This window comes from Eptatretus burgeri, chromosome 9, assembly GCF_056783735.1.
Source record: "Eptatretus burgeri isolate ZD-2024b chromosome 9, Ebu_testis_v1, whole genome shotgun sequence".
NCBI lineage: Eukaryota > Metazoa > Chordata > Myxini > Myxiniformes > Myxinidae > Eptatretus > Eptatretus burgeri.
The window spans coordinates 74,548,590-74,569,999 of NC_140969.1; the positions used below are offsets into that span (position 1 = coordinate 74,548,590).

Here is a 21,410-nt window from a genome sequence, read left to right on the forward strand (position 1 = left end):
ATCTGAAAGCAAAAAAGCAAATATAAAAGACAAAGCAAAGGAGAATAATTTATTTGCAAGAAAAAGAAAACACCAACGAAAATAAAAGTAAAAAAGTTATTGGAGATTACGGCATGAATAGCAAAGTCAGGGCACAATTGCCATCAGGAATGAGTACCAAGGTGATTTGTTGCATCATTATGACAAAGGGTATTCGCTCTTCTCCAGTCGGCCTTGAGTCAGAACATCGTTGGCTTGATTAAGGTTCATCCTCACAACCGTAATCAGCTTTCAGCTTGAGAAAGAGGATTGGAGAAACGAAGAGAGTGAGAAATAATTGACAAAAAAAACATCAGTGCAGAATTTTGTGATTGGAATCATCTTGATGTAAATTTAACCCACTTATGGTGTGCAATGGTCTGGCAGGATAGCTCAGAGCTGCGGGCATTCGCTTTTGAGCTGTTGAGCCTGGGTTCGAATCTCGATCCAGATATAATCCTGGCATCTCGCAGGCAGGATGAGGCATCAATGTGTGTGCCATACCTTAGAAGGACGTTAAGCAAGAGGACCCGTTTGCCAGCAACGGTCATTGGTACACCTTAAAGATCCCTTCATGTCTTTCGTGAATAGGAGTCCAGGTATGTCCAGAATCCTGAACAAATTACAAACTCTGATAAAAAAAAACTGGGGGTTTATAGAACATGGTGTGGTCTTCTTGGCTATCCCTTGATGCCAGGTTACACTGCTTGCTATCTCAAAGTGTGGTTGTCGTCTGGTTCAGCAGGTCCTCCACTACAAACAAATTCACATTCCCAGGCCATTCACAAGCCACATGTAAACAGCCAGCATTGCCGACAAGGGGCAAATCATGACACAAACCATTGGATTGCAACTTTCATTTGCTCAATGGAATTCCTGGGATCGATACGAGTGACCAATTTTGATTACAATCCTGCAACTTATACCTCAAGGGGTTATATATCAGGCTATATCAGTATCCAAAAGAAAAAAAATAAAAGTTGTGAATCCAAAATAAAATAAAAAAACCCACCCTTTGTGAAAAAAAAATGTTTGAATCAATTCTATTTTACACATTTATTGCAAATGAAAGGGGATAAAAAGTTTTTTGTTTGTCTCATGCTATGTTGCATGATTCGATTCACCATTGGAATTGATACCGTAAATGTACTGTCCGACCCTGATATTTGTGGGGAATACATTCCTGAAAAATGCCGCAAATGTCAAATCCGTGAATGTCGGGTCATTGATTCAATGGGAAAAAGGAGGATAGGTTCCCGGCAGTTCATCATTCACAAGGAAAAATAAAAAAATCCCATAAAAAACCCGCGAATACACGTGAAAAAAACCGTGAAATAAATTGCGAATACACCTGTGGAAAAAACGAAGCAGATTAAATTTTATGAACCACCAATATATAATACGGAGTCTGCGAGTAGTGGAGCTGCAAATGTCAGGGTCCGACAGTACAAGCAAAAACGCTGGAAAACTTTGAACAAATGCCTTGCGGTCACCTGATAAAACAATCAAAACAATTGCTCCAAATTAAAAAAAATCCTGCTTAATATTGTAATGTTCATCCGGCCGGGCTGAACCGGATTCAAACTTTGTGAGGCTGGAGTTAACACTCCACAGGATAGCCTGAGCATGGAAGCTTGAATTTAAACTGGAGTGTGCTGAATGTCAGCTTGGGGAACGTTATAATTCTCAATATGGTTGCACACGCCCATAGTGAAACTTGCACGAGTGATCCACTTGAAATGTATTCATGCATGGAGAAGCGATCAATCATACGACCACCAGAATGAAAAGTCAGATATAAAGTACTGTACTGTAAAATAAAATGGGAAAAATTAACCAGGGCAGGAAGCACAAAAAACAACAACTAGAAAGGCACTCTGTAGAGTGCATACCTCTGCCATGCAATGCCTGATCCAGTAGAATATGTCGGACCCAAATCAGACAATACTTCGTTTCTGACAATTTTTTGAAATATCAAATTTTTGAAATATCAGACAATATTTCGTTTTTGGCCCCATCTCTCAATAGTGACGAATCACTTCAAAAATTAAGAAAATCTCATATCCGGATCTGGATTCAGATCTGCACGAAAATCGAATCAATTTGTCCTTGTCAAACACCCAACCTGTCCACCAAGAGGCATCTGAATCTATCCACAACTTTTTGAGATATGTTATATATCGGTTTCGACCCATCTCTCAAAATGGTGAAGAATCACTTTTAAAAATTTGAGTAGCCGCATCCGGACAAGAATCTTCACCAAAATCTAATCGTTCATCCTTGGCATGCACCCAATCTTTCCACCAAATTTCATCCGAATCTGTCCACACTTTTTGAGATATCCTACACACAAACAAACAAGAAAGGTGTTGTGTATCACATGATACTCGCAAAATCAACAAAACAAAAGGTGGTTGAATTCAATGACGAAGTATGCAAATACTCTTTAAATTTCAAGTCAATCGGATGAAAGAAATCCGGCCCATGTTGAGCTTTTGGCCTATGTTGACCTCAAAATTACTTTTTCATAAATTCAATGACATGATATGAAAATCCTCTTCAAATTTCAAGTCATTGGGATGAAAATTGAGAAATCTAGAAATTCCACCTAAGTTGTTGACCTTTGGCTTAGTTGACCTTTTGGCTGATGTTGACCTCAAAAATAATTGTTGGTTCAATTCAATGACCTGAAATATAAATTATTTTCAAGTTTCAATCAATCTGATGAAAATTGAGAATTTTAATAATTTCACAGATTTGTTGATCTTTGGCCTATTTTTGACCTCAAAAACAAGAGGCTTCTTGCTTATGACAAACTCTACCAGGTGATGAAGTTTTGTGAATATCGGTTTAAAATTGTGGCCTATAGGTGATTGCCATACACACAGACAGACAGACAGACAAACAGAATAATGCACATAGCCAACCAATATACTTGAAAAATCTTCGAATTTCACAAGTAACAAACAAACAGACAGACAGATAGGGGTGAAAACATAACCTCCTTCCACCTTCAGAGATGCAGGTAATGATAACAGTCGAGAACATGAGGAAAAAGAAGCTGTCTGTGTCAGATTAATTATTGATCATGCTTATCAATTACAAGGATTTCAAACTCGCCAATGTTATACTTTATCCTTATCAATGGTGTCACTCGAGAAGTAGTCGGGCACGCAGGAGGAAATGGTTAGAATATGCGGGGGGAGGGGGATAAAAAAATCAATGGGGTGGTTCAGGCCTAGTCGAGACGAGCGGGGTGCCTTTGCCGAGATACGGAGGGGCAAGCAGGCAAATATTTCCCAAACGGTGTCATGCTGTAAGGTGGTTAGCTCTCTCGCTGATCTGGGAGAACTGGTGTCGCAGGATCGAGGGACCAGTTCCTCCTTTTGCTGGGGTGATCCAAAGAACAGCTCCCTCTCTCCCATGATGCTCCATTAGGGATTTCTGCTGAAGACTTCTGTGGAGAGGCTGACAGAACCTACACACGCTCCTCACACCGTGAAGGTCCTGGCTCAACTGCCCTGAAGTGGACCTCACTCTCGGGATTCCCGGCTCAACTGCCGTTTCCCCACACAAAACCCAGTTTAAAACAATCCCTCCCATAACGTCCTCAGGCACACTCATTGGTTGCTTGGTGCAAGCACATCGTTGATTTTCCCGATTCAAAAGAACACATTATCCATTCTGCTTGACAATCATAAGTTGCAATGCCAGTAAGGAGAAATGGAGAAACGGTATTAATCAAATAAATAAATGATAAATAAGCACACTTAACAGTGAAAAATACAAAAGAATGGAGGGGAGAAGGAGACAAACGTTCAAATGAACACTGTTCTAACAGGCCTGAAGCAAAGTTTACAATAGATCTACTCAAAACATGAAAATCATAATATATAACTAATCAACTAATTAACCCCTTAGACCTTTGAGTCCATTTTTGTTACAATTTTTGTTTTTTTTAAAGCGACGTTAATACTTGCTCGGTATCGGATGCAAGATGCTCCAAGGAAATAGCTCGGACCGAAGATAATTCAGATGATAAACGGAGTTAATTCGATTTCGAAGATTGTGCATCTTATACCAAGATGGTAAAATCATTACACCAATTGCAGTTTGCTTCTCTAAAAGATGTGTCATCGAATCATGAGACGCACAACGTGGTAATTAAATCTACTGTGCTATCCATACCTTGCTCATCAGCCCAGTCCTGGATTACATTTTTCAGTGAAATCATGAATCAATGAATGCTGCTTAATGCCCTGCATACACAAGAACCATATCTTATTGTTCAACGGCATGTGCGAAGCCGCATGAATGAATGGGTCGGGAGTAAACCTGCACCCTCGGCTGCATTTGGACATGGAGATCGGCATACATTGTTCAATTAGGCCTTCAGCGAATATTGCAATTGAAACAACTACAAAAAAAGCCTTTGCTGTGTTGAGTTTCGACATTCATTGTATCATGAATGGCTGTCATTAATGGCAGCCCTGCCTGTTTGCCTCTGTATTCCTGCCTGTAAGCACACAAGTCTCAGAGGCCGAGGAAAGTGGGCATTTATCCGGTCGAGCAAATGGCTTGATTCTTCTCACCTGGAGCATTTCCTCGAACTGTTTGCATCGGAGACAATCAAACTGTGGGTTTCAGGTCTCGATTTTAATTCTCAAATGGGAGGGGCAATTTTGTGCAGGAATGTAGAAAAACAATCCAATGATAGAAGGTAAGAAATAAGCACAACATGCAGCCCTGAGCTGACGTTATACAGTCTCTTTGTACTTAATAGTAGTGAAACAAGGTTAACTGCACATATAATTTGCCACACAAATTTTCTGGAGGATGGTCAAGCAAGAGGCACACCATCCAACAAAGATGTAAGGTTCTTGAGTAACTTGAACCTCTCATCCATGTCTGTTTGAGACAGGAAAATGTTCCCAAAACATGCAAGTACATAAATAGACAAGCACTCAGTGTGTGAATGCACAAGGCCTGGTTACGCTTAAAGGGTTATGCACAGTTGGTGATCTCTAGTTCCTTTAAGATGTGCGTCCATCTGGCCTGACAGCTCATTAATCAATGCCAGCCTGAGATGCCTTGCAGCTGGAGCTTCCAACATGCAAGGCATGTTGGATTAGACCTCGGAGCATGCCACATCACCGGGACCAATTGTTCTTCTCTAGTGTGCCAGAAAGCCCACTGTTCAGCCATTCACTAAACAGTGGCCCAGGCAGAGAAAACTTTTGTATCGTTGGCAAGGTATGGTGTGGATGACGGATAGGCAAGAGGTCAGAAAAAGTGATCTTTGCTGACCTTCAGCGACGGATGGCAGTCAGGATCAGAGGTTACACCGATCTTTTGCTTTCCGTTCTTCACTTTTTGCACGGTGTCTGTTGAGCTCACAGATTGAAGTGGGTTTGAGAAACGATGTATGTATACATGTGAGACCATATACAGAGCAATTTGCGAAAATATTTTTAGAATTCAGTTTAATCAACAGTCAGACTGTTTCGTGCAATGATATACATAATATGTGATGCATTCAAAAAATTATACGAATGAGACACTCTTGGTATTGTCGAAGAGAATATGCTTACATTTATTTTTATGTTTCTCGATATTTCAGTATCTCGAGTCGGAAATTATGTTATACGAGGTGAATGCACTCGCGTTGCCCAGGTTCTTTTTGAATGAATTTAATCTTCTATACATATGTCTGACGCGAACACAGTATCGGTTCCCTATTGGGTCATGGCAGTCATAGGCTAAGGGGGTTGGTGAGGGGGAAACACACCCCCTTCCCCCCCCCCCGGCCGAGAGGCCTTGCCACATATGCCTATAACCCTCCCGGGGCCCATCCTAACATTTTTTGTTTCAGTGGTTAGCTCCTATCTTTCACCTTTCAGGAGATTAGTGCATGCAGACAAACAAACAAACAGACAAACAAAAACTTAAAATCATATGTTAGATATATTGTATATGGCATTGGCCCCACGTCAATCGGCTGAACTTGAAAAATTAACGTTAGGAAATCAGGTGATGACGTCATAATTCAGAAACCGGAAGTTGGAAGTACAATTATTTTACATCAGGACACTCACGGGTACATGTTCTGTCAGCATGTGAAGTTTGGTGAGGATCATTCCAGTACTTTTCGCGTGCATAGGTCACAGTGAAACACACACAGACACACTTTCAAATATATATATATATATATATATATATATATATATATATATATATATATATATATATATATATATATATATATATATATATATATATATATATATATATATTAGTAAAAGGCAATGTGTGTGCCAGATGTTACTGAACAGGGTCGAGCAAACTTGGCAGAGCCAATGTTTGAACCACTTGCAGGACATGTAGAGGAGGAGAGTTGCAGCGACGGTAGCTTCCTGTTGGTTGAGAGGGAGGATCATCTTGAATTTGACAGGAGTGGGTCAAGTGCAGGGTTGGAAGAGAAACAGGTTTGCATTTTTGTGTTGGGCACTCACCGAGAACAAGCTGCCAGCACCGTCTGGAATGTCATAGGTACTTTTTCCTTTTCCAGCAACTCTGTTCTGAGCTGGAAGTTCTGCGGTTTGCTCCACAAGCTTTTGTGCGGTGGGCACGGCAATGTTCCGCAGGATTCCTCACTTCAAGTTGCTCGGCTGGGGGAGTTTGGTCGTGTGGAACCACCGTCATGACCGTTGTGGTTGGCTTCTGGCCATCTACTCTACCAGTCAAAAGCTTTAGAACACCCCCATTTTTCCAGTTTTTCTGAAATTTAAGCAGTTCAAGTCCCCTGAATATCCTGAAATGGTACAAAGCTAAGCGATAAACTTCCAGTGGTTTTAAAAAAAAGAAGTTTAGGTTACCAAAAATTGAAAAATAATGTAAATTTCAGAGTTGTTAAAAAGACTCTTCTCAGGGAACAAGTAATGGGTAAGCAACTGCAGCTGTTCTGCAGCAATGGAAGTAAATTAAGCCTTTAAAGTTGATGCAAACAATTCTTACAGTTGTCCCAAATTTTGCAGATAAGTAACAAACCATCTGTCTGTTTAAAAGCAGTGTTGGATCAGACTGTGTTGTTACACCCTCTGAAGCATTATTTGGACAATGTTACACTGCAGGAAGTAGTACATTGCTGTCGTAATGGCGAGAAAAAGGCAATTAACAAAGGAAGATAGACAGACCATTATAACCCTTAAAGTGTAGGTCTTTGCTTTCGAGAAAATGCAAAGTAAGCCAAGGTGTCAGTGAGTACAATTTTGTACACCATCAAAAGGCACTTGGAAACTGGAGGAAACTCTGACAGGAAGAGGTCTGGCAGACCCAAAGCCACAACACAATTAGAAGACAAGTTTCTGAGAGTCACCAGCTTGCATGGTAGGCGGCTCACAGGACAGCAGCTTCAAGCACAGCTTAACACTGGTCCAAGTAAGGAAGTCTCAGTTTCAACTGTGAAGAGAAGACTTCGAGCTGCAGGTTTGACAGGTCGAGTGGCAGTAAGAAAGCCATTTCTAAGATGGCAAAATAAGAAAAAGAGGTTTGCCTGGGCCTTGAAGCACCGCCAGTGGATTACTGAAAACTGGAAGAAGGTCTTATGGACCGATGAATCAAAATTTGAAATCTTCAGTTCATCACGCAGGGGTTTGTACACCGTCGAGTAGATGAAAGGATGGTTCCTCAGTATGTGACACCAACTGTCAAACATGGAGGAGGAAGCGTTATGATCTGGGACTCTTTTGCTGGATATGAAGTCGGCGACATGCACAGAGTGACTGGCACCCTGAACTAAAAGGACTACCACAGCATTTTGCAGCACCATGCAATACCCTCTGGTCTATGCCTCGTTGGTCAGGGGTTCATCCTACAGCAAGATACTGACCCAAAACATACCTCCACGCTATATCAGAACTGCCTTCGAAGAAAATAACCAGGCAGTAGGCTTCAAATCATGGAATGGCCAGCACAGTCTCCAGACTTAAATCCCATCGAGCTGGTTTGGGATGAACTGGACAGAAGGGTGAAAACAAAGCAACCTACAAGTGCAACACATTTGTGGGAACTTCTGCAACAGTGTTGGGAAGAACTTTCTGAACAATATTTGATTTCCATTGTAGAAAGAATGCCACAAGTATGTTCAGCTGTTATATCTGCAAAAGGTGGCTACTTTGACAAGTCAAAAATTTGGATTAAATTTTGTTCAGCAAAACGATTCCATGATTTCTTTTTTATCTGCAATTGTTGATTTGTTCTATGCTTTAATTGCAGAGTACATTGAAACATTAAACTGCTTAAATTTCGGTAAAACCTGGTAAAATGGGGGTGTTCTAAAGCTTTCGAAAGGTAGAGTACATTATGTTGAACATAAGGAAAGTTTACTACCACATCGAGTAGCCGATTCTTCCACCTGGCTTTGGAGTGATGGGCGGGGAATTTGGCGCTCCAGGAGAGATGATTAGTGCTGTTTTTTTGGCTGACAGTGGAGCTGTTTGCCTATAAGGACAGTGAGCTCAGTCCTTTTGAAGCAGGTTGAGCATCATTTAATCTATCATGCGCTGTCTCCATGATACAGGCTGGGCATTGTCATCTGGCACCTCTCACTCAGGTCACAGCAGATCCAATTCTCCGAGTCTCCTGTCCCACGGAGGAGAACTCTGGTGTGATTTGGAGCAGGGACTGGACAGGAGGGCATCTGCGCTGGCTGGGCATGTCAGTGCAGGAGTGATGATTCCAGGTGAGAAAGAGACAGAACTTAAACCAGAGCCAGAACCACAGCATTTGTTGATTCCAGAACTCATTATTGCAGAAGCACCCAGATGAAAAAGATCTGCTGAAAGAGAGCTTACACCAGGAGAATAGAGCATTGCATACTGAACTGCAGTCCTCCAAGAATGAAAACCAGCAAGTGATGAAAAGTTTTTGGGAGAGAGTGTGTGAGCTCAAAGCTGAGTTGGACAGTGATCGCAGCTGTCGGGAGCATGGGCAGGCTGATGGTCAATCCCTGCAAGCTGAATTGGATGGGCTGCACTGGCAGCAAGCCAAACAAACACAGCAAGGACTTGCTGGAGCTGAAAAGAAAGTGCGGGCAAGTAAACAGTGGTATGGGAAGATGAAAAAGAAACATAAAGATCTGCTGAGAACAAAACACATCTCACCTCCCTCCAACTCTTATCGCAAGCAGCCGAGCAGATGAGCGTAACAGCCCAAGTTCAGGTGATGGCATTCACGTTAACCATGGTGGCTGTTTGTCTGGCTTATGTCTATCGTGGATGAAGGAGTATGGTTGCCACCATCCATTCATGACTGGGAGTCATCCTCATGCTGGTTGTGGGAAGGCGGTCATGGCCCTGTTCCTCCCTCGGCCTGGCATGCCCAGGAGGTGCAGTTTTGGCTGGGTTCGCTGGGCTGTGGCAATGTCTGCCTGGATTATGGCTGTGGCCAGGGTTCATCCTTAAGGAGGATGTCGGCTTCTGGGAATGAATGAGAGAATTTTGGGCTGACCAGATCCTGGAAGAGGATGTATGCATCGATCGAGAGTGAATGAGAGAAATCTGTATCTACGAGATCCCAGAGGGGGTTACAGGCATCAATTAGGAATGGGCATGAGAACTCTAGACTGACTCGATCCCAGAGGAGGATGTAGGCATCGATCGGGACAGTATGAGAGAAATTTGGGCCTAACAGACCACGGAGGAGGATTTAGGCTTCTGGGAGTGGATTGGAGAAATTTGGGTCTCCCAGATCCTGGATGGGGGTACAAGCATATATCCTGCTGCCTCTCGCAAGAATGTTTGTATACGCAGTCCTTGTACCTGATTTGATTCTCCGACATGTCATCGAGGGTGTGCATGGAGTCTACAATTGCACCCAGTCATTAGCCAGGTTGTTCCTCATGATTTTTGAATAATAGGCAAATTTAGAAAAAAAAGAAAAAAAAAGGAGTTTGGAACATAGGGAGATTGAAAGCAACAAATCCACAAGGGTGAATTGGAAGGGTGCAAAGGAAAATTTGAAGGGGTGGATAACACGCTTAGACCCGACCAACCTGCAACGACTTGCACTTAGGGAAAAGTGCCTTGATGCTTACTGTCCCAGTGGTTCAGTTCTGCTTAGAAATTGGTCATGGGTAATTAGGATGGGAGCGGGCGAGAGTGACTCAATGGTTGGGAAAGGGATTGGTTTGGAAACCAGAATCATCTTGTGGTATTGATGGCTGTTATGTGTAAAGAATTGAGTTGTTTTTGGAGAATGAATGCGAATTATAACATGTAAGCAGGCCATGGCAGCATAGGAACATGATCACCATTTTTGCATTGCAATGTTTGAGAATTGAATGGCAATAGAGGAGGAAATTAGATGTTGGATTGTGTGGGTGGGGAAGATATGTGGGTCCGCAGGAATGGATCAAGCTCTGGAGGAGTGTTGACTGTGGCTCCCCTTGAGGTAATTTGTCCCTGGCAGCTGGTAGTGTCTGGAAATGGGGACCCGTCAGAGGGGAGGTTTGGTTGGGCAACTAATGCTAAAGACCCCCACCCCCCCCCCCTGGCGACCCATATGAGGCTGTGAGAGCCTGGATGTGTGGAGACCCTCCTCGGCAGGACATTCAGCAAAAAATCTGTTTGGCTGTCAGGGATCGAGTAGTTGAAGGGGGGTGGGGGGGGGCGAAGAAGTCGTCAGTCGGTCGACTTGTTCTTGAACTGCGGACACCACAAAAGGAAGTGCCCCTACTATTTTTGTTGTTGGTTATCTCCCCGTTTCCTAGTTGAGAATCGCATATGTGCATAATAACATTTTAGCCATGGTCTTGCAGGGTTGGAATGAATGATTGAGATTGGGTTTTTGTGTGAGTGTGTGAGGGAAGATTCAGTTAATCCATGTCACTAATGCTTCAGTCACATTTGGCTCAGCGGCCGTAGGGTCTAAAAAAAATCTACGGCCACTAGCAATTATCAGGCGGCCGCAGTATTTCCACGGTCACACAATGTAGCAGTCACATATGTTTTTATTTTTCGGGTAGCCGCACGGGATATTTTGAAATTGTGGAGACCGAAAATGTGGGGGTGCCGTACGGTCTTTGATTTGATGTCGCACGGTGACCTTAGGGCGTCCCTGCGGCTTCCGTAGAATTTTCAAGGCAGACACAAGGTAGCCTCAAGGTGCCTGCAAGGCGACCGCAGGGGGGCCCTAAGGCGAACGTAATTTTTTGTTTTTTTGGAATTTTTTGGGGGTTGGCAAAATTCATTTTTCATTGATAAGAGCCTATGGCAGCCATACGAATAACGCCAGCCCACCGTACGCCCTACGTACGGTCGACGTGGAACACATCTACGTCATGGTTATGGCTTGTCGAATTGCTACGGCCAACCTAGAAATGAAAAAAAGTTATAACCCCACGCTATAATTCCACGGAGACCCCTGCGGCCTGTAAAAGATAGCCATACGCCCTAGGGCCACCCTGAGGCCACCTCAGAAACTCTACGGCCGCCGCACGTTTCTGTCAATTCAGGGGGGGGTACGGCCACTGTATCCTAGCCGTAGAGCAAATGTGACTGTGGAGTGACCTGTACCAGAGAGGCAGGGCTTGTGAAAATTAGGATAGGTAAATTGGGATGGCTCCACAGGTAACGTTGCGTATTGTGGCATCCACCAGGGAACACACTCTTTGGAAGGGGGTTGTACAAACGTTAAAATAAGATTTTGGTTCAAGTTTTATCCAACAGTAGATTTTTGTGTGTTTTCTGACATTTCCTACCTGCCCCAGGAGTTAGGAAAGAGGAACCAAGAGTTTTGCAAATATTTCAATTGTTGTGCTTAAGGGGGTTTAACATTAAGGAGAATAGGTAAGTTAGCTATGGCTCGCTACCCACAACCCTTTCTAATTTATTTCATCGGCTAATTAGGTGTGAATCGGTAAGTGGTCAGGCTGGAATGCTAATGCCTGCATTGAACCTTGCAGGAGCTATGGTTCTGGGGAGGGGGGTGTGTAGTGTTTGTGGGGTATATGGAGGAATTTCATAGGATTGAATAGGATTTTTAGGATTGAATAGAGTTGTTTGGTCTGTGGACATGTAGTAGACATCTCGATGTAATTAAGTAGGGAAAATGTGAGTGTTACCTGTCACAAGGGGGTGGTGCGGTGTCAATTAGATCGGGATTAAGGATTAGTTCCCCCAGTTTTTGATTGCCCCCCCCCCCCGTGACTTTTTCCTCAGTTTTTGTATCACAAACCAAGGAAGAATTGTGTTTTTATAACATGACCAAGTCGGAAGAAGCCACGCCTCCAAGGGTGACGGCGGGTGAAGTCATGCCCCCCCCCCCCGAGGCTGATGATTGATGGGCATGATGTCAGAAGATAGCCAAACGTACCAAGGAGGCAGAGTCCCCACCTTCCCGGATTTCATGCGAGCACGCCACGCCTCAGAGGAGGAGTTTGGTTTGGCATGACGTCGAGGAAAAAGATTGGTTGCACAGTAATTGTGAGAGATTGGGAGAGCATGCACAAGGGGAGTGGGAAGAGGGAGAGACAAATTGGAACTGGTACGTACATCACCGTCACCCTCCCCAAATTGCTAATGCTCTCCAAAATGGGAACGACACTGTTCTCCACCACCGAGGGTCCACCAGCTCTGTCAGGAGCATGAACCAATGCATCCAGGACCAGGGAAGATCACAATGGAGCATGAACCAATGCATCCAGGACCAGGGAAGATAACCCTAACATCACAATGATTGTGATGACCCAGGCAGAGAGAGAACAAGTGCGTGCCACGACGAGGACCCCGATAGCTCGATGCAAAAGAAGAAAGAGAGCGTGGCAACCAGGGCCAAGGTAGCTCGGGGGGGTAACGACAGAGAGAGAGAGAGAGAGAGAGAGAGAGAGAGAGAGAGAGAGAGAGAGAGAGAGAGAGAGAGAGAGAGAGAGAGAGAATCAGTGTGCCGCATGCAGCTTTAGAGCCCGGGGGCAGGTGGGGCCAAAGAACCACACGTCATAACCCCATAACCCCCGAGGCGGCCTGGGACCAGCCATTTGGCCATGTCAGACCCTACGAGCCAGCCCCACACCAGCCATTGGAGGGTTCCCCCACAACCCCGCCAATTCTGCTGCCTGGCCGGATAATCAGTCATTTGGTCCTTCCACCTGTCGTCATGAACAGAGCTCTGCACTTAACATGGGGGGAATCCCTTCTGCCCCCATGCTCCTAGGACGAAACTCAACCATCCAGCAATGTTGATAGCGCAAAGCCAGAGAATAGGGCTATCATTTCAGGGAGGCTGGGTCGTGTCTTGGTTTGTTTGCCAGTCATTTTGGGTGGATGGAATAAACGGGGGATTCGGGAAACGAAATACAATACAGGGGAAGACGGCAATAAATTACATGACAGGGTAGACGTTCGTACAGAGGAACAGACGAAGACTTTGAGGGGCTTTAAACAAAAGAAGGGAATGGGAGAATTTGGCGCGCGTTCCAGAATGCTGGTGTACATAGCACACGTTGAACACGGGGCAGTAAAACACGCACGCCCTGTGAAGACTGCTCTCATGGCACACGTCATCACGCACCGATGTCTCTATTCTCCCAACGGGTTGAGAGGGGGCGCTAACTCCCCACCTCAACGCATTTAATTACATAATAACCCCTATAGGGAAGGCGCTATTCTTAACATTCATTACAGAAATAACTATTCTAAAAGTCTACGTACTGTGTGTGTTTCAATTTCAGCACGCAGTTTATAAAACCACAACAATACATTTAAAATCTCAGGATAGTGATCTTTACTACTTTCCCACTGAGACCAATTTATCCAAATAGTTCCTTAATCTCATGATAGGTGAAAGGCAGTTTCATCCCTTTCAGCCAACCTCTTGGAATACGACAAACGAGATAAGTTACACAACCATACCCTCTTACTTCTCGTCTTTCTCCATTGGTAAACATCTGGAAAATCCATGTGTAATCGGACCTCATTCTCACCAGACATTACCTGTCCTGGACAGACCACCTTGAGAAGAGGTCAAATTCTAGGTGCAGATTGGTCGGAGTCCACAAGACTAATTTCATACTTGGTTACACCTTTCAATTTCTGACAATGCAATGAATGCATTTGTAATGTTGCTTATTTTATCAGACAGAATGTCCACAGCTTACCTTTCCACTTGTGCATATTGTAGGTGCCAAAGTTCCGAGCATTCTTGTCATTGCCTGTGAAATCGACAAAAGCACAAAGACTGCTTTTATTGTCAATGCATAAGCAAATTCTACCACCTGATCAGAATCTGTACCCTTATCTGTAGCTTCACCACATCACAGGCATTCTTCCTTGTCAATATCCTCAAATACAAGCTTTCCACTCACCTCTACTCAATCATTTTCCTTTTCTCCAGTCCCTCGAAGTGTTTGCATATTCAAAAACCCATTCTACCCTTTTGTCCTTATAGTGGCTAACCTCATTTTGATGCAACATCCCATATCGTTGATAATAAGGAATAAGTTAGGCCTCACGTGATCTCTTATACTGGATTCCATGACGTTCTCCCCAAAATATTGTTCTTTGTCTGTACGACGTACAGTATGTTCCATGTCTGCTTGCTACCTGTTGCACCATTTGATGTAGTCATAACCTTCTCCTCTCAGCTTTATCACGTCTGTGAGCCTCAAGCCCTGGATATAAGAAAATCCCACTCATTTAGATATACCCTCACGCTACTTGTGGTGATGAAATCCTAACTGAATATTATACTTTCATTTTCATTTAATTTTATAATTACTTTTATCTTTCAAATGTCCCAGCAATGCCATTATGTGTTTGCTTCTTTCAAACATTGTCTAATTACCATTTAGTACATTTGCATAATTGTGGCCTTGCCAAATGTTCGACCCTTCTGAATAGACAAAAAGTCACTTGCAAGATGGCTGGAGATCACAAGTGGCATAAATCGATACCTGTATTAGGCTACCAAAGGGTTAAAATAGCAAACGCCAAAAAACAGGCCATCAAGCTTTCCTTGATGATGACATGAACTGTGCAGCCATCAATTGTATCATGCCACACTGATATTTTCTCTCAAACTGCTTCTCAGAGAGGCTATACAGGTGTGCAATTGCAGTTCCTGACAGGAGTCTGATGGCTCCATTAACACCAATTCGCCACTTGTCATGATTAGAGTTCTTTGTGTGACATGCACCATCATTGTCTTGTTAAACGCCTGGTTGTTCATTTCTCTTTGTGTCGTATAATGAGATGGAATACTTTGTCCTCCTCATACATTTTAAGCAGCTGCCCTGGATATATTTACCTCTGCCACCAAAGGTGGATGGAGATTATGTTTTCACCCTTGTCTATTTGTCTGTGAGCAGGATATCTCAAAAACTTGCGGACGGTTTCGGACAAAACTTGGTGGACAGGGTGGGTGTGCGACAAGGACGAATTGATTTCATTTTGGTGAAGATCCGAATGAGGATCCAGATACGAGGATTTAAGTTTTTTTTATAGTGATTCTTCACCATTGAGAGGTGGGGCCAAAAACGATATATACGTAGCTTGATATTTCAAAAGGTTGTGGACGAGTTATGACAAAACTTGGTGGATGAGTTAGTTAGATGACAAGAACAAGGTGATTAGATTTTGGTTAAAGTCTGGATCCAGATCGATCCTATCAGTGGGATGGGAAATGTAAATTGTTCAGATTGGCGGAGTATGTCTTGTTAGCTTTAGAACAGAGTGCCATTCTAGTTAGATTGTCTCTTGCGTAGCGGAAGACGAGGTTTTGCAATCACTTCTGTGTCTGTCTGTCTGTCCAGGCTGTAATTTTTTTTTAACCATTTGAGCTTTTGTCATCAAATTTTCACAAAGCTTTATTATAAGAATATGGAGAAGACATTAATTAATTGGTCAAAAGGTCAAAAAGGTCAGCGTCACATGAAATTGTCAATTTTCATCCAAATGATCTGAAATTTTCATTATCATTTCAGCTTTTGTTTTCACATTTTCAGCAATGCTTTATTCTGAGAATATGGGAAAGACAAAGTAATAATATGGTCGAAAGGTCAAAGGTCAGGGTCACATAAAATCGTCAATTTTCATCAAATTGACCTGAAATTGAAATTATCATTTGAGTTTTTGTCATCAGATTCTCAACAAAGCTCTATTATGAGAATATGGAGAAGAAAAATTAAGAATTTCAAAAGGTTAAAGGTTCCACCAAAAGGTCAAAGGTACCTCTTAGCACAGGGAAGAAGAAGTCGGAATACAAAGCTGATGGGCTTTGAATTTGCAGATGCTTTCTGGTTCACTTTGTTTTTGTTCATTTATTTTAAACCTGTGGGCTCACACCTGAATTTCTTTAACATAAATATTTAACCATTGATTCGCTGTTTGGTCACATGGTTAAAAATTAGTTTCTTTCCCCATTTGCTGATGTGGATTTAATTACCATGGTGGGTCACTTAGTGAGTTGGGAAGGTTTTAGTTTTGCATTTCACTGGAATAGGACAAGGCTCATGTCTGGTTTATCTTCAAGGATCAAGGATATGGGATGTTACAGCAATACTGATCCAATCAGTGTTTCTTTTTTCCATCAAATATGTTGATGGTACATCAAAAACATGATCCGATCAGGAATAGTGATAAAAAAAAATGTTTTGCAATGAAAATATCCCATTTTCGATTGATTACTTGAGAAGCATAATCGTAATATTGAAAAGGAAGCACAACAGTGAGACTCGAAGAAAAGAAAACAGAACAGTGGGGATTGGCAGTAGTTCTGAAAGATGGATGTTAACAAGGTAAACAGGCTAATGGCGTATCGAGCGTGGGAAGAGTGCTGGAGATAGTCCGTTGAGAAAGATCGACAGCCGTTTGCATTTGTGCCGTGAAACTCCACAGTCTGCTCGTTTTGTTTCTGCCTTCGCTATCCCAAGGGCTTGCAACGTGTCACAAGGAAGCCAGGTTTGACAAATCCCTCTTTCATCGTTTGCCATGTACAACACATTTTGCTTCGAACGATCCATTCCTTGAGTTGACCCCCAACTTTATTTGATCCCTGTGTAATTTATGACTGGAGTAGTGAGCATTTTTAAAGAGCTACCACATTTTGTGAGTGGCCACCTGTTATTGCTCAGAGCATCCGCTATAGAAAGAAGTTAACTGCTATCATATTATCCAGATAAATTAACCCATAAGCAATAACTATCCAATGATTCAGAGGGCATATACCCAGAACCGAGTACAATTAAACAAAGAAGCAACCCATGTATAAAACATACACTGGAAGGGGGAAAAAGATACTCTGCCATTTTTCATACACAATAGGTAGATGCCCCTCAAAGCATTCAATAGTTATTGCTTGTGTGTTTATGTTCCTGCATAATATTATAAAAGATGACTTATGGATTGTAAAACTTGCTCATGGTCATGATTCCTACACAATAAAAAATGGCAATGATTTGCACTTGCCGAAAAGGTCATCACAGGCATTTCACCAATCAGAAGGTTCCCATTTACCAACATATCTGGCAGGCACAATGAGCAGGCAGGTGTCACTGGTATTTGTACAACGCTATCTGGCGACGTCCAGCCATCAGTGCCGTTAGAATACCAATTGTGCAGTTGTGCGTGATTTAGGTGCAGAAACGATACCAAGGCACTCCATTTACTTTGTGATTTAATTTATATTGGAAGAACAATACTCCTTGTGGAATATGTCATTCTCATGTATAATACACATGGAAAAGAGTTACGCATTCCATGAACAAAAAATTGAAATCAAATTAAAAGTTTATTTCAAATCAGTGACAGAGGACTCGAGTCCGTTTTGGGGCGACTCGGACTCGGACTCGGACTCGGCCCGATTCCGGATCAAGTCCAGAAAAATTGAGTGGAGAGTAAAACTTCACCATTTGTGTATTCGCTTCCACCTGTCAGCATCAGAACACAGATAAAATATTTGGACTCTGTGCAGGACTATGATCCAACCCAAAGGACCCAAAGGACTTCTGGATCTGGACACTACTGTAGCATGTTTTAAAGTGATTCTTCACCATTGATAGGGCTAAAAACGCCATATAGCACGATGTCTCAAAAAGTTGTGGATGTATTCGGACAAAACTTGGTGGACAGCTTCGGTGTGTGAAAAGGACGAATTGATTCAATTTTGGTGAAGGTCTGAATCGGGATCCGGATAGAAAGATTTAAAATTGCTTTAAAGTGATTCTTAACCATTGAGAGATGTGCCAAAAGAATATATAGCACGATATTTCAAAAAGTTAACTCAGTGGATGAGTTGAGAAGGTGACAAGAACAAGCCAATTCGATTTTGGTTGAGGTCCGGATCTATATCCGGCCTATCAGTGCGATACAAACCCTAAAGAGTTCAGCCTGATGGTGGTATGCGCTCAACCGAGTGGCGTTCGTGTTTGTTTTGATATGTAGTGCAATGAAAGGAATTTTGTTTGAGCACGAATAATGTTTGAAATGAAATATGCAGAACAGTAATCGCCATTTCCCACCACCTGGTCATGCACGATGTTGCAGCCATTTACAGCATGCTTGTACATCAGCCTTAATTTGATTCTGCCACGTGTTGATGGCCTTAGCTCGAGTCGTAACTTTCTCTGCTGCTGTGAGATGGCCGTACTTGACCATCTGTAAACTGCCTATTCGGATTTGCTGCTTCTCGAGGCTGCTCCATCATATGTTTTACTCAGCCAGTCATCTTATTTTTTTTTTATGAAGCTCCAGCCATTTTGGATTAAGGGCACTCATGAGTGAGTATACTCGGTGTTTTGCATGCCGTTTTGTAATCTTATGAATCTAGCCCCGATGTGAGCCACATTTTACCGTTTCACCTTCGCTAAGTCACCCTAAAAAGCGGTCCTGATCTTGAAGAACATATATTTCATGTAATGGCAACTTTTTTCTGCCCGTTGGAAAACTTTGATTAATTGTCGATTGATCGGTGTGGTCTGCATCTGTATCCTGATGCCAGGGTGAGGTTTATTGGGATATGCTCTTTATTATGATGCGGAGTCTGTCAGTATTTTCAGAGCATGATTATGAAGTTTTGTGCATTGCCATTTGGGGCCATGCCGACCAGATGGTCTCATGTCCGTAAGTCAATTTAAACTTGCATCGCCGTAAGTCATGCTTGCTGACCTGGGTGGTATGTGGAACTTATTAGTGCATTTTGTTTGTTGCAGTGAATCTGCATGGAAGAAAGGTCAATGAATAAAGACGCAAATGGAAGATGTGACATCTGCTTCGTCAGTGATCTTTTATAGCAGCAATGAAAATCGTCCTGGGGTGATTAGCCAAGTTATAGATGGGGTATTGCAAGCATATTTGAAGGATCACGAATACCCATAACACACATTAAGTTCTAATTACTGTTAATTTAGCCTACAAAAATAAAAATATATATTAATAAAACTTGTGAAGGAGGATAAAAAGAGGATCGCCCGTCCTGAAGCCCACCTGGATCAGGAGCGACAGTCACTCAAACACCCCGCAGAACCCCTTAGACCCTGAATTTTTTTAATGCTGTGAACAAACTTTGGTACATCAAGGGTGATGAAGGTTGTGGTCAAGTTTTATTGAAATTCTGTGTGTAGTTCGGAGAAGAGAGCAAATACCTTTTTTGGTGGGGGGGGGGAGGTGAGGGGAGGGAGGGTCAAAAAACCCCGTAGACATACATTTTGATGCAGTCAATGTACCTACGTTAGGCATCACATATGAAGCTTGTGACCAAGTTTCATCAAAATTGTTTGTTTGGTTCAAGCGATAATGACTGAAATGTTTATGGACTGATTTACTGACTGACTCACCTACAAACACTGCTCGATTGCAAAAGCTCACCTGAGTAAAGTCCAGGTAAGCAAAAAAATCGACCAATGAGAGTACTATGGTAAGCGTGCTTGTGATCAGAAATCCCAACATGCCATGATCAGATCAGAAATCCTAACTGTCATGTGATCAGAAATAAAAAAAAATTTATTTCTTATCACATGAAATCCCAACATGGCATCCTTCAGTTCAGAGTTGGAGAGCGAGCAATCTCCAGAAAAACTGCCAGATCACCACACGAACATCTATAGTTTTCTTGCAAAACACAGACTGTACTTTTTTTCAGCAATTAATGTGCAAACGTGACCCACCCAGAAGGTGGGTCCTCTGCTAGTGGCTCAATAAATTAATAATGACTCCCTAGTAATCGACCATTTTACCAATATATATATTTATTTTTGATAAACGTTACGGTTTCTGAATAATTTCTTGGTTATTACTGTGTCTGTCTGTCTGTCTGTCTGTCTCTCCCTCGCACCATACTCTTCACAGAGAGTTGGTTCCACCGAAGCAGCTTCCTGAAAAAAGGTTATACTGGGTGGGTTTTCATTGCCTTCCCAACAGTAGTTATAGGGTAGGAATTTGGAATTTGTTCAGGGTGCTGGGGATAGTTCGCCTATTCTTCGCAAAGGACACTGCAAAGGGATCTTTAACGTCCATCAAATAATTCTGACATACAGGACTCCCAGTTTAACAACCATCCGAGGTGGCAACACGAACACTGATGAATCACCTGGCCTGTGAAACACGAGGATGACAGTTTATAGCTGGGTCGGAATTCTAACCCAGGCTAGACAGCTTAGAGGCGAGTGTGCGTACCTCTAGGCCATCCTGTCAGCCCTCCGTTATTGCTTTGATCCAGAAAAACCACAGCGCATGCTTAACTTTTTCCCATGGGTATATTTGAAAATAAATAAATATCTCACTTCGTCAAACTCGAGACATCTGCTCCTTGCTCTCCCAGATGCGGTCATTTTATAATACTCAATTATTTACTGGAAAATGTTCATGCATTCAATTATGAAATAATTTACTAATCAAATTAATTTGACAGCACTATGTCAGGTGTGGCTGCAATGATTATGCTGCACTGTTCACTTCATTAGCACACCATGATCTCAATTCCATGTTAACTTTTATATATATAATGGATATTTATCCCAAGGTAAACCCAAAAATCCAAGATATCCACAACATCTGTCAGTTTGCCACAGTCAACCAACATATGCGTTTGTGTTGTGAGTTTTTGTTTTGGGATAGGTGGTGCGCAGCCTGGATCAGAATAACGGTCTTTTTCCGATTCCTCAATTTCCTTGGATTCCCTTTATATCTATATTCATGTAAACAATATAGTTAATATGATGACTATTGTTATTCATATCATTGTTGTCATCACTGGATGAGAGCAAAACCACTTAATAACATAACCATGCGTTCCATAGTTATGTTTATCTGTGCACAAAATAATTTCCCATTAAAACGCGCAAATCCTCGACGTGCATCTGCACCCTTCATGTCGTTGGATCAAGGAGAGTGCGTGCATATTAT

The 21,410-nt window shown here is 42.5% G+C and overlaps 1 protein-coding gene across 3 annotated transcripts in view; it reads right to left on the bottom strand.

The window, feature by feature from the left end:
- Positions 1 to 21,410, bottom strand: part of LOC147020370 (uncharacterized) — a 174,106-nt gene that overhangs the window by 343 nt on the left and 152,353 nt on the right. For 2 of the 3 annotated variants that reach the window (XR_015061802.1, XM_085895680.1), the window contains exons 2-3: positions 14,171 to 14,224; positions 158 to 274 (exon numbers count right to left, since the gene is read on the bottom strand). Coding sequence is in view for 2 of the 3 variants with exons in the window: in XM_085895680.1 (XP_085751806.1) it covers positions 239 to 274; positions 14,171 to 14,224 (90 nt within the window). In the remaining variant the exon portion in view is untranslated. The remainder of the gene's footprint in view (positions 1 to 157; positions 275 to 14,170; positions 14,225 to 21,410) is intronic. The other variant, XM_085895679.1, reaches the window with a different exon arrangement.